This window comes from Malurus melanocephalus, unplaced genomic scaffold (genome assembly GCF_030028575.1).
Source record: "Malurus melanocephalus ecotype Western Australia unplaced genomic scaffold, MMel_1.1 scaffold_101, whole genome shotgun sequence".
Classification (NCBI taxonomy): Eukaryota; Metazoa; Chordata; class Aves; order Passeriformes; family Maluridae; genus Malurus; species Malurus melanocephalus.
Window position 1 is genome coordinate 1,365,229 of NW_026623333.1, and position 13,324 is coordinate 1,378,552.

At 37.6% G+C, this 13,324-nt stretch overlaps 1 protein-coding gene across 1 annotated transcript in view; it reads left to right on the top strand.

The window, feature by feature from the left end:
* TASP1 (taspase 1) overlaps positions 1-13,324 on the top strand; it is a 75,039-nt gene that overhangs the window by 19,052 nt on the left and 42,663 nt on the right. Inside the window, 4 exon segments of the mRNA XM_057369015.1 lie at positions 1,322-1,401; positions 11,557-11,663; positions 12,703-12,756; positions 12,758-12,793. Of these exon segments, the coding sequence (XP_057224998.1) occupies positions 1,322-1,401; positions 11,557-11,663; positions 12,703-12,756; positions 12,758-12,793 (277 nt within the window).

The following is a 13,324-nucleotide window of genomic DNA, read 5'->3' on the forward strand; positions in this document are numbered from 1 at the left end:
CTTACCTAACAATAGATGCTTGAGTTCTCCCAAAGTACCCAATAACTTATCCTGCAGTGTCTTGCAACATGAACAGTTCTTACCTGGAGCTGCACTAACARTGGTAAGAAATATGCTTTTAACAATCAAATTCTCATTTACATCAACCTTTTTTTTGAGACTTTTGTAAAGAAGGCTGGGCACATCTCTTGTATTGGTTAAATCATATAGAAGATAGAAAGTACCCCCACAAAACACTACRTACTGAAAGCTGCAGGTGTTGGATACAGCACAGTCAAGAAAACTTCCAGCAGTATTAATGCCARCAAATTTGCTATATCAATAGTGTTCCCAGAAACTGTACAACTGCAAGGCCCCAGGGACTACTTTGTAACTGGAATCACTTCTTTAGACTCTTGTTCATAACTGGTGTTTCTGTAAAACTTTTTCTAATTTGCTGAAAATTCTTGGTCTTTGCTTTTTGTGTCCAATAGGCAGTTGTGTTGTTCTTAGCTTTGCAGTCCACTTTGGAATGAGATTGGAAGTAGTTGTCCTTTATTGTGTTGTACAGCAGCTTTATGAAAGTGTCTGGTTTCCAGCTACTGCATAGCCCTTTTCAGGCAATATGATTAATTTCTTTAAGGGGAAACAACATAGATAATTGAGGCTTGCTTTTTYCTTCTCTCCCTAAAATTTCCATGTCTGTGTATATTTTTTGTTTGTCTTCATTGTCACAGCAGTGTGTACTGTCTCACTGTGGTAAAGTGTTCAGTACTGACTAGAAAACAGCTTCTCAGATGGCTGGAGTTTTTTTACAGGTAAATTAAAAATTTAGTGTGYTAGTCTCATTTGCAAATGCTTGATAAAACTCCATGAAATAGAACTTAATCCYTCTAAATAAGGTTTGTTCTTAGCTCATGTTGTACTTCTCAAAATACTTTTTGGTATTCCATTGGTATTGGCTGTCTTTACTGGAAGTACCTTACCATTTTCACCTTACTCATCCCATGTTTTTGATCTTCAGGGTCTTGCTAAGTTGTTATAGAGAGCAAGACTTGACAGTTTTGTCCTGTTTTAGCTGCAGTTGAAAGCTGGTGCTATTTGATAATGAATTACAAATTTAATAGCACTTGTTTTTATCCAACAATAAACCTAATGTCAGAGCTGCATAATCTATAAATGAAACTACATAAGGTTGCCAAATGTAATTATAACTGACAGTCCTGTGAAATATAGACAGCTTATAATTTAAAAATGACCAAGCCAAATAGAAAAAATAATTGCAAGCRAAGGGGGATTTGTTATATGGTTTTGTTTAAACTCCCTCTTCTGTGTCTCCTAGCTTTTTAGTTGGTGAAGGAGCTTACAGATGGGCAGTTGATCACGGGATACCAGCATGTCCTCCAGGTATCATGGCTACAAGTGAGTAAACTGGTGGTGTCAGTAGGAAGAACAGGACAGAGTAACTTTAAATGGTGCCTCATCTTTTGAGGTGTACATCACTTCACTGTTCTTAACATTCAGCTAGCTTGTGGTGTTATGGTCTGTAGGGGTGGTTTAAGTTTACTAATTTTCTAATAAGTATCTAAATAGAAAAAATTGTAAACTATAACTTCAGCTGTGTTTTAACAACATCTAATGGAAGCGATTCTGTGATTCTAGGACTAAATCCAGTGGTGGATGTTTTTTTAACCAAAATGTAGGGTCTTTAAAAGCTCAGTCCTACAAGTCTCCAGTTGTGATTCCTCTTGGATCCTAACAGCACCAACTAACCGTGTATCAAAATTCAGCAGCTGCCAGTTTGTCTCTGAGATTCTATAGTTACAGTTTTGGGTCTTTGTCCAGAACTGCTCTTGTCTAAACAGGCTGTCAAATTAATTTGCCTTTTTTTTTTCTCAACCTAAGGCTTCACTTCACCTAATCTGATGGGRTAACCCAGTCCAGAAAACAGACTTGGATTACACTGTATACTAACACTAGTTTCTTAGAAAAGCTTCTTGTCTTAAAATAAGTGATTATTTCGTGTTGATACATTATCTGTGAACTAGGCTAAAATGATTGCACTTAGCCATGGAAAGAAGGATGTGGCTCCCTTCCTTCTCCAGCCCCWCTTCCTTTTGGAAAGTGCCATTACTACCAATCTGTAGCTTGTTGTAAGCAAGAACGTGCCCTGTACTGCCTGTTGAGATTATKCAGGAAAGCAATCAGAGGTTATTACCTAAAGATGGAGAACACAAGATTATGAATGTTTATTTTGCAGTAAACGAGTATAACTMCTTAAAATATCTGACTTGTCCCTAGATCAGAGGTTGAAACCCAGGGCTCYCATTAAGCCTTTTACTTGGTCTAATTTGAAAAGTAGATAAATACCTACAAACTGCAGTTCAAAACTGTTGATACTCAGCGCTGAAGTGTAATGCCTGAAACAGTGGTACTGTTTTATTTGATCATGCCAATTTTCATATGTATTCACAACACATTTTATTTTGAAAAATAAGTTTTGATTTCTAGCTCCACATGACTGGAACCTTTGCTCTATCCATCATCTGCTGTCCAAAACAGCATTTGGAGAACAACTGTTGGGCTCAGTAAAGCAGAGGAGCTTTATTTCTGTGGCTCTAGAAGGAGTAAGAGCACTTAAAACTTTGAAGGTTTTTTTTTTTTGTGAGGGAGTTTTGTGGGACTGTTTTCTTTTTAGGAAAGTAGTTGTTCTTACATGTAGGAGATACTTCAGGAAGAAGGTGCCTTGACTGTTTCCATGTATAGGTTTGCACTGTTTCTAGTAGCGGTGTGTTTCTGTTGTGACAGAGRTGATTAGATTGTGACATTAATTGCCAGCTGCAACTTACCCAGTGAGTGCAAATCTGAGTAATTTAAAAATAGGGATGACCACTGCTAGTTTGGTTTGCCTGATSCAAACTATGAATTTACATTGGAGAAACATCAGAGGAATAATCCCAGCCAATGTATTTTCACAATCCTGCTCCAAAAGACCRCTGATTGCTTTCTGTCTCTGCAGTACATTCAGCATAATTCTATTTGGCAAAACAATTTGCATTGAAACAGCTGAAACAACCAGGACTGACAAGTTAATTTTGCAGTACTATCATGAATGGTAGTATATCTGATTTTTTTCTTCCTTTAAAACAAAGGAGAGTAAACAAAAATCTGAAAAATCACTTCCTGAAAATGTTATTCTGATTTCCATCCCAGTCCTTAGCAAAGTCTTGTACTGCAWTGGCCTCTGGTCAGTGGGATTGGAAGGTGACCATTAACATTATGTGTGACAACATGAGATTGTTACAACTGAAAATTAACTGGAAGCTCTCTCACCGCCAATATGTAAGAAGCCAAAATAAATTTATCCAGTGTTACCATGGATAGGAAAGCTAGAGATGGTTAAGAAACAATCAAAAAGAATGTTGTTTCCAAGCAACCACAAAGAGATATCATGTGAAGTGAGCTGTTATATTAAATAATATAACAATCTTAAAAGAAAGGGAGCTTTTTTTGATTGTGCTTGCTACAATTGCTATGGTAGAGTTTGCATGGAGAACTGGGGGTAAATGAACTAGAAATTACAAGACTGCTGAATAGTTCTGTAAAATGAAGAACTGAACTTACTGCCATTAGGAAAATATGTTAGGTAACTTAATTACTAACTGAAATCCCCCTAAAAAAACCTCTGATCCATACTTAGACATGCAAGTAAGTATTGGCAGGGAGAACTAGGTGCATGTTTTGGCTTCTCTGTGCTGCACATGGAAAATACATTCTTGAGGTTGTCTTATTCTGTCTCCCTTTTCTTGGACCTGAGATGGGAAGAGTAATGTTACAGCTGCTGTGAGTCAGGCTGGGGATTGGATGGTTGGTTTGCACGGATGGAGCATCCCTGTGATCAGTATCAAAGAAAGGGTCACGATCAGCTCTGTGGTCACACTCCATAATTCTCTSAGAGCTATCCAAGCATCAAACTGGAAGCATGTTTTAAACCATGTTACTTGCTGAACTACATGAAGATTTTGTCAAGGCTCACCTGCTTTGTCTTGCGTGGTTTGCCAAGTGTGTGAGGAAATGTGATTTCTACTGCTTATAGAAACCTGGTGGCTTTCCAGTRTACGGAGTGGGTGGTTTTAAAAAAATCCCAAACACCTGAAATGTGATCTGTCTGTATTGCCCTCAGTCTGCAGGCAAGCTGAATTTATTATTTCATGCCCAAACTAGAGCCTGCCAAGACAGAGCCCACACTGGCTTATCCTGGCACTTTGTTACCCTGTGCTAGAGACTGCTTTGAAAATGTAATCCAAGTATTAAGAATGTMATTACAATTTAGAAGTGCTGAAATACTGTACAATGCAATCTCTTATAAATGCTAAGAGTACGCTTTAAATATGCAACATAAACTTGAGGTGCATCCCCATCTGCCAGTATTGGTGCCTGTACTAGTCATAACTGAAACAGTGAAATTATCAGTTCAACCCATAGTAGATGCAAATTAGTTGATTTGACAAAGCTAACATCAYGTTTAGACAGCATCTTAAAGTTGCTTACAATGTTAAGTCTTCAAAGGGAAAGAGAAGGAAGGCAGCTACTCATATAGCAAACTTGTAACTCTTAACAATGTGGAAGTGACTGTAAGCACTTCAGTGAATGATGTTGTATAAAAACAAAAATAGCTGCAGTGGATCCACATAACTTGTTGACTGCAGTTCAAGAGTAGCCATAAATAAGATAMTTAAGGAAGAATGTAAGAACAGAGCAAATATTTGCTTCCCTTCTGCYCTCTCTTATGTTGCTCTAGACTCTTAATTCCTGACTCATTCGTGATTCCTCCATACGTAGAAGGTAAACAGTGGCATTTTCTGAAATGAAATTCTTATTTCCTCTTGAATCTATATTAGTTTGCAGCATGCACAAAAACCTTTACAACTAGGAGTTACCTCKTTGTCATTATTTGAGACTTGTGAATAAAAGCTGCTACTTTGTGGCCAAGTCTCTACTCAGAATCTTTCTTCTGTCAAATCCTCTCCTTATCTTGAGTAACTTAGTGTCATCAGTAAAGTCACATCTTGTTCAACAATCAGGTCTGTTTTGGGTTGGTTTGAAATTCTACTTGTAACAGACCATTTTTTGTATTTTGTTACTGTTTTTCTAACTGTGCGTGCAAGGAAATTCCTGTTTATCTTACAGCTTTAACAAGGGTCTTTTTGGGATGAGTGCTCTGCAGATTGTGCTGTTTCTACTGACACTGTATGTCTCCCTGACCACCAGTATTGCCTGCCTCTTCTCCAAAACCCCARATCTCACCTCACTCCCAGTTCTCTCATCACTTGATTATTACTATATTAAGGAGAACATTTGCCATATTGGTGAAACTGTGCAATGAGTTTCAGGCAGTGGCTTGGGGCAGTGGTTCAGACCATGTTTTCCTTGTTTTTAAGGGAAGAATGAAAGATTTGGAGATAAACTCAAGGTTTTTGGGGATTTGATTAGAAGGCTTGCTTAATATGAATACATGATGTAAATCCTCTCTGGATTTGGAGATAGTGTTGTAGGGTCACTTGCTGTTCTGAAATCAGAACAGCTGAATGCAGCCAAGGGAATGGCTGTAAGTTACCCAGGAAAAAGGTTGGGCCCAAGTGCCCAGAAGATGCTTTTAATGAAAATCTTCCAGGGCTCAGGAAAGGCTGCTTAATGGAAAACGAGATTTTTCACAGGAAGTAGTAAGAAATGCTGTGTCCAGCAGCAGTTTACCCTGAGTTCATGTTATAAAGAACAGACTTTCATAGAGTGATGCTCTGAGATTGCTTGTGTTTTTAATATGCTTTTGCCAAGTGCCTTTGTCCCCCCGTTGACGTTGCTGTCTCTGTCAAAGTATGGCAACATGGAAACTATCTCTTGTAGTCTTTTTAGTCCCAGCACAAGCCTAAATGGTGTTAATTTGTCATTTAAAATAACTTTGTTAAAAAGAAATTTATTTTMATCTGTCTGTTTTTGCTTGTGTCATTTATTTTAGCAGCTGCTCAACRAAATTCTTCACAAGATCATTTGAATTCCTGTGGGTTAACTAATTTGCTAGTATATTTCTTTTTAATTCTCTTCTCCAATAGTTGCATTCTCTTTTAATATGGGATAGAAAGATAAAATGCAGAAAGCTTCTTTCACTTGACACTTAAGAGCTGTCTGCCAGGGGGTGCTATATGATTGGTCAGAGATCTGTCTCTACTTCAAATATTTAAAAATATTCTTGGAGTTTTCTTAGTATTTTCAATTTACAGTTTGATTTTAAACAAGAATTGCTGAACACTTACAAGTTGCATAATAGTTTGTAATGTGTGTGATAGAAAGTTTGTATTTGATGTTTGTGTTCCCAGTTTGCTTTTCCACCACTGTAACCAGGAAGGTTTGAGTATTGTCCTGAACTTGGTTTGTCATTTAGTGGTGCTAGCCTACCTCTGTTTAAAAATACAGTTGTTCACATAGTCTTTTCCTGAATTTTCAGCCCTACTGAAAATAAGTAAGGGAATAGATATGGCTTGTAAAAGCATTGGGATTTTAAGGAAATGTGGACTTCTTAGTAAAAATATTTTGCATTAACTTTAGGCGAGGAATTATAGTGCATTCTAATAAACAGCCTGTTAGCTGGAGACTATTTAAAGTACAGAGGGCTGGAATTAACAAGTAGATATGTATCAATTGTACCATTATTTAAAAAATGAGAAGGTGTCTTAGGCTTGTAATTAGGTCTTTATGTACAATTCAGTATTTTCAAGGACTCCATGGATAGGACAAGTCTGCTTTTCATTTACCTCTGGTCTCTGAATCATTTCTAATGGGCTGCAGAAGATGACTAAGAAAAAGTTCTGAAGAGCTATGTAGAATGGGGAATACAGTAGTCTTTCATTTACTWAGTCATTGTATCATTATGTAGTAGAACTGTCAAGATGTTTGATTTAATTTTTACTGTGCATAGTATAATGGTTAAAGGAGTTAACCATTTATGAATTAAGAGAATGATCAGAGTGCCAACAGGATTAGTACAGGAGATGTGTAAGTGACGTGGAAGTTTTATGGCAAACAAGTGGCACACAGATGAATCTCTGMACTGACTCAGAGACTAATGATCTCTTCCCCTGACCTGCGTGCTGAAAATCACTCTCATCTCTTTGTTCAGTGGTGATAATGATGAAAAAAGCCTGTACAAAAGGTGTGTGTATTGTCTAACAGTGATAGTTTAGGAGATGAGTCTTGTGTTAATTGATTATGTAATGAAGGTCTTGCTGCCCTTTCTCATCAGGGCATCCCAGAACTCCAGAACCTTTTAAACATCTACAGCAGTCCTAGCTTTGAACAAGATGAAACTGTGGGATTTTCTTCTGCATTTGCAGATAATGTGTTATCAAGTACATACTCTGATCCACATTGGCTGATGCCAGCCTCTCCTGCAGGCGAGTGGTGTTGAGCAGGAGCTGCTTTCACCCGTTCTGTGCTCAGCCAAGAAACCTTCTCCCAGACAAACCTCTRCACTTGTCTCAACTCTGCCATGGAACACCATGACCTGATGTTCCACCAGTGCTTGGCACAGCTTGGCACAGTTAGAGCTGAATTAGAGTACACATTGGTAATTCCTGTTGGAACTTGCAGTTGAAGGGGGAATGTGGAGGATTGGGAAGGTGTTTCCAGGTCCTTGAAGATTATTTGTTCCAGAGGAGGCACCCCATGCTGCAAGGCAGGGATGTGTGATGAATGCTATAAATGTGAGACCGAAGTTGGATCTATTTATAATATTTTAGTTCTGATGTGCTACTGTTGTCAGTCTGGATGAAGCCAAGCATGACGTTTAAACATGAACAGTCATTTTGTAAAGTGAGGCTTTTTCTCTTTTTTTCCTTCCTCTCCCAGCAGCAGTTTTATTTATGCCAGTAGGTGCATAAATGAAGGAGCAGAACAGATGGGCTGGTTGTACTCTGWGGCTCCCAAGACTCAATTCTCAGTTCTTCTAAGCCTAAGTAGAATGTTGTAACTGGGTAGGTTAGTAACTGCCAGGGATTTTATCTGAAAGTACTTGCTGGATTTACATCTAAACTTTTAAATTAYTGAGCAAAATCAAAGGATATTTTACTAAATACCTTTACATAAATTTCAACAACAATACCTCTGGGCTGTGATTCAGAAAATTTTTCAAGCTTAAATTCTGTCAGCTCCCTGACAAATTTTTCTTCTTCCACCCCAGTCTGCAAGCTCTGCCTCTCTTACTCCCCTTTCTCCACGACCCGGGCGACATCAGGCTGATGTAGCTGTATTGCATTTGTTTTAGGAAAACATGCCTGTCTTCATCACTGTGTTGTGACCCTTTCCTTTTCTCAAGCTTGGAATACAGTCTTGTTGGAGGTGGGGTTTTTATACTGTCATTAAGGACAAATGATATTTCCTGGTGTCCTTGCACCCCAAAGTTGAGGTTATGTTTTAGATTCAATGCGAACTATGAACTCAAAACTACACAAAGCTGTGTGTAGGTGTTTTCTTTCTGTCTGTAGTGCTTATTTTCAAAATAAATTTTCTGTGAGTTGTTTTCCCATGTTGTGTGTTTTGTTAACCAAGCACATTTGAATCCTGAACTATATTTTAGTTTCAATTTCAATGGCATTTATAGTGGTTTAACATGGGATATCACAAAGGCAGGAATAAACTGAGGGCAGGCCGCCTTTCACTTGCTTTAACTTCATTCCCTTATCCTGGGGAGAAACAAATCAAATTGAAGATTCAAGACTTYTATTTTTAGCTGAGGTTGGGCATAAAACTGTCAGAGGAAAAGATTCCCAGGTTTTGTGTTGTAACTTAGTCCTTTATTTCATGGTTGTTTTGTCACTTTGGAGGTATTAGCTGGCTTATCCTGCTAAGAATAATTGATAATTACTGCTAGTGATTATTTTCCTTACATAATGAAAGGCTGTTATTCATCAGTTCTTGCTAAAACAAAATCTTCAYCTTTCAGATGAAAATTAATCATAATAACTATTCTGAAGTTGAATGTAGCCTGAGCACAAGAATTTCCCTTCTGGGGGATGTCTGACTAGACTGACATTCCCTCACAGTATGGAAAGGTATGATGTTTCATGGTAAACTGAACAAAACTGAGGGGTATGAATTAATACCTTATTTATTTAAACCTGAGGTTGGTCAAATACTGAAGCAGAGGCCCAGAGGAGTTGTGAATTCTCCATCATTGAAAATACTCAGAACCTGATAAGTCATTTTAAACTGGATTTGGTTTTTAAGGCGGTTGGACTTCACAACCTCCTAATATGCCTTCCAACCTACATCACTGTATGTTACTAGAAAACTTTCTTCATCTGTCAGTCTGACATGGCCCAAGATATGTATACTTTTTTATTAATAATTGCATGTTTTCTGCCCTGTATTTCACAGCTTACTGATACCACTTTAAATTAACAATGCAGATAAGAAGTTAATTACTGTTAACAGATCCTTCAAAGTAAATCTTCAGGTTTTTTCTTTTTTTGAAAAGACAATGTTAAGTAAGCTCTGAAAATTAATTGCCTAGCTAGGGACTGTGCTTTTAAGTGAATGAAACWTCTCTGAACCTTGGAGAATTTTGTGGGTTGAGGAAAAATGGCAGGAAAAAATATGCTACCGAGGTATGGGTGGAGATGCTGAGTGGCTGTATAGCAGCTGTCAGGGCACCTTGTGACTAGTCCAGGTGTTCTCTGTATTTGATGTGATCTTTGTGCATGTATTTGAACTGGTGAACATGGACATTCTGGGCGAGGTTTCGGGGCATCTCTAACATCTGATTGTGAAGTATGAGGAGCCTGGACAGGTTTGCACATATGGGTCCTGCACCTCTTGTGTCTGTCAATCCACTTTTTCCCATATTGGCAGGGGGCAATGGCAGCAGCAGCTAATAGGCTTGGGCATATTTATCCCTCTGTAAGCTCTGCTTTTGGGGAATACCAAGGCCACACACCATGGTTACTCACCCCCTGTGGCTCTACCCATAGTTATTTGCTGTGCTTGGTGAATTCGTGTCAACCTGTAAGTTCTCCTGTTTAAAAATTGTGTTAAAAATAACGTGCTGGTTTGGTTTATTTTGGGGCACTTCTGTTTATCAAATTCTTGATCTGTTGTGAGGTTTTTAGTTTCTTTGTTCCCACCTCCGAATTAGTTCTTGAGTAAAATGATTCTTTGTCTGCTCCCCCTTATYGAGKGTTTGGGTTTTACCTGTTGGACCTMATTTCAAACATAGAAATRYMTTGTMCAAAGCAGCTRCATTAATCAGCTCYWWWWWRSMRRAWKRAWTYCYTYYYTKGKKRWKGSMRRWTTWWWWSKKKTTKSMWTTTTWARAAAACTGRTATTCATTAGCTTTTTGGAGAGAAATKCCAGCTTTCTCWYTATTTTTTGAGTTAYRTACTTGAATARYKGTGTRTAGTTTAAGGTCCAGTTTTATRTACTTAAAAACATGATTAAAAGAGAGTTCACTAAGTGAATTTGGTACCTGCATGGAGAAGTTTCAAAGTAAAATGCTCACTGTCTGTGTATTTTGTGAGAATTGTAAATGAAAGCTCTGTATTCCATTGGCTCTGCAATATTGGGTTTATTACTAGACTTTATGCAGCTGTTCCAGTCTTGTTAATAATAGCAATGTAGCTGTATTCAGAATTTAATTTAAAATGCAATTTTTTTAAGTTTATAGAAAAAACTGTGCTTTTTAGTTTCCATTTAATTTGTGACTTATGTGTGTAAGTAACAGATTCAATTGCTCTCTTCTCCCAATAGCTTGATTTGGTGTGGTTAAACAAGTGACAAAAGACATTTTCCCCCCAACTCTTTACATTTTACAGAGGATGTTAAAACAGCCTGGGGATGATACTGAGTCAAAACTAATTTAAACTAAATATGCCAATAGTTGCAATTTGTTCATGAATTGAAACTTCTAAAATGGGAACATGTCATTTTGGTCTCTTAAGCGTAACAATTTTATTTTTTAGTCCACTTTAGAGAGCACTTCCTTTCTGAATGTGGGGCTTAGATGTGGAAAGTAGATGTTTGTCTTCTTGAGACCTAGGTGGTCTTTAGACTTGGATTATGGAGTATAAACTACTGTTAGGCTTAAATATATGTATAAACATACAGATATGTGATTAAAGTAATAAARTAGTAGCCTAATTTTATGGCTATCAGAATGAGCTCACATGGTATCTATTTACTTGTCAGCAGTCAAATACAATTTTAACACAAGCCACTCATTCTGTTCTTTTCTGTGCAGTGCTGCTTCTTTGCCAAACAGATATTTAGACCAACTTCCATGTGTTCACGATGTGTTTCTACCAGATATTTTACTCATCACCGTTGCTGAACAATAGTAGCAGTTTTTAACTTAGGAAAAAACACGAACRTCTTGTACTGCAATGTGAATATTTAGTTTGTGGCTTTTTATTGATGCATTTTGCATCAGTAAAGAAGTGGGGGATGTTTCCTTCAAAATGTCAGCTTATCAATATTTGCTTAAATTAAGTAAATTTTACTTAGTTACATGCTTTTGAACTATTTTTATAGGGTTTAGTTTAGCAGCTTTTAAGAGGAACAAGAGGAAGCTGGAGTTGGCTGAAAAGGTGGAAACAGATCTCATTCAACTAAAGAAAAGAAGACAATCAAATGAAAAGGTTAGCTCTTGTTTCAAATTCTTGTATTATCCTAAACTTACAGCTTATTGCTAATAAATTTAGTGTCTTRTGTAAGACTGATGTAGCCTCAGAAGCCTGTTCTCCTTGTCCATCTTAATGTTTAGATGATATAATGATACCTTTAGTACAATTAAAACTTTCTGCCTTGCTATTTGAAAACCAAACTGTCACTTTATATCTTGTTTGTGCTAAGRAAAATATTTTGCTCATTTTGAACTGGAAATATGACAAATGTAAACCCAAACAGATAATTATTTACCAAAACATTTTCTTTAGCTTGGGATCTCTGTCACWGTTTCCCACTTTTTAATGTTTCCTGGGCACACTGCATTATGGAATTGGAATTGGTGAAATTTGAAATATCAGGTAGGTAAACATGCATCTGTGCATGCATCTGGCATTGACCTGGCCCATATTACTTGTACTGCAGAACTACCAGGAATCCCTCTGTTCACCTCATTCTTAGTTTGAATATAGAGCTTTTGTTACAGTATTTGTGTTTACTGCTGAATATCAAAGTAAAACTCATTAAATTAAATACCTGTGCTTTATTTGGGGTCTCTGGACCTTTGGATTGGCCATTTCTCTCTGCTTTGCTAAGCTGCCTGACCACTGTGTAGTTACATATGTTGATGTAGATAAGGTATAAATCCCAGAGAGTTGTTTAAAAAAGTGTATTCTGTGTAGTCTGCAAATGCAAACCAGTGATAAATTAGGCAACTTTCTTCAGTGTTCTCAGATAAGAACTTTTCTCTAGCAGTTTGCTAAATTTATTTTTTCAAGGAGCTAAGACTTGTGAAGAAAATTAGAGTGGGGGAGCAAGGAAAGTTGGAAGTTGTTAATTTTGGAACTTTTGCCATTCCCAGGACTTCAGTTGCCCCTTTGTGAAACTGAGAAAGTGTAGCTGAGGGARGAGGGGTCTCTGTGCAGGATTGCTGTTCATGTAATAAGGGGCAAGTCAATGCTTGAAACATATGCCAATGCATGAGCTTACCCACCTGCAATTTGAAATTTCAAGGGCTCCAGAGTCCTGTGCAGCGCTTGTGGGAGATCTCCCAAGGCCAGTGGTGGTAGGTAAAGGAGGTGATGAGATAGAACTCTTCTCCTTGGTAAGTAATCCAGTAACAACATGCTGCTTTTGTCAGCTCTCTGGGCACATCTTGGCTGTGGAGCAGGGATGAAAACCAACCSATGCTCTCAATGTGGAGTTCTTGTGCTATCCACGGAGTGTAGGATAATTGCGGCCTTAAAGAAAGGAAGGTTTTCCAAGTAGTTTTTCAAAATGAAATAGAAATGAAAAAGCAAAATTTTAAAGGAAAAAATAGTAGAATGTTTCTCCCCAAACTAGTAGAAAAGCATCGTTTAGCAAGGATGAGGCATCTGATTTGCCACCCCAAAACTCGCACTATCAAAGCTGCGTTCTCATAAAAGGTTTAAAAATAATTGGTTTAAAACCATTTGAAACTTGAGTAATTAGAAGTTAATCTTCTTGTCAAAGTTAATTTAATTGATAAATACTCATGTAATCTGTTATCAGCTGTGCTTCTSTGGAGCTGCAGACCATTCCTTTCAGCAGGTTTTGGAGCCATTTTATTTTCTGGTTTGACTCATCCACTTCAATTCTGTGCTACAGCTGAGCT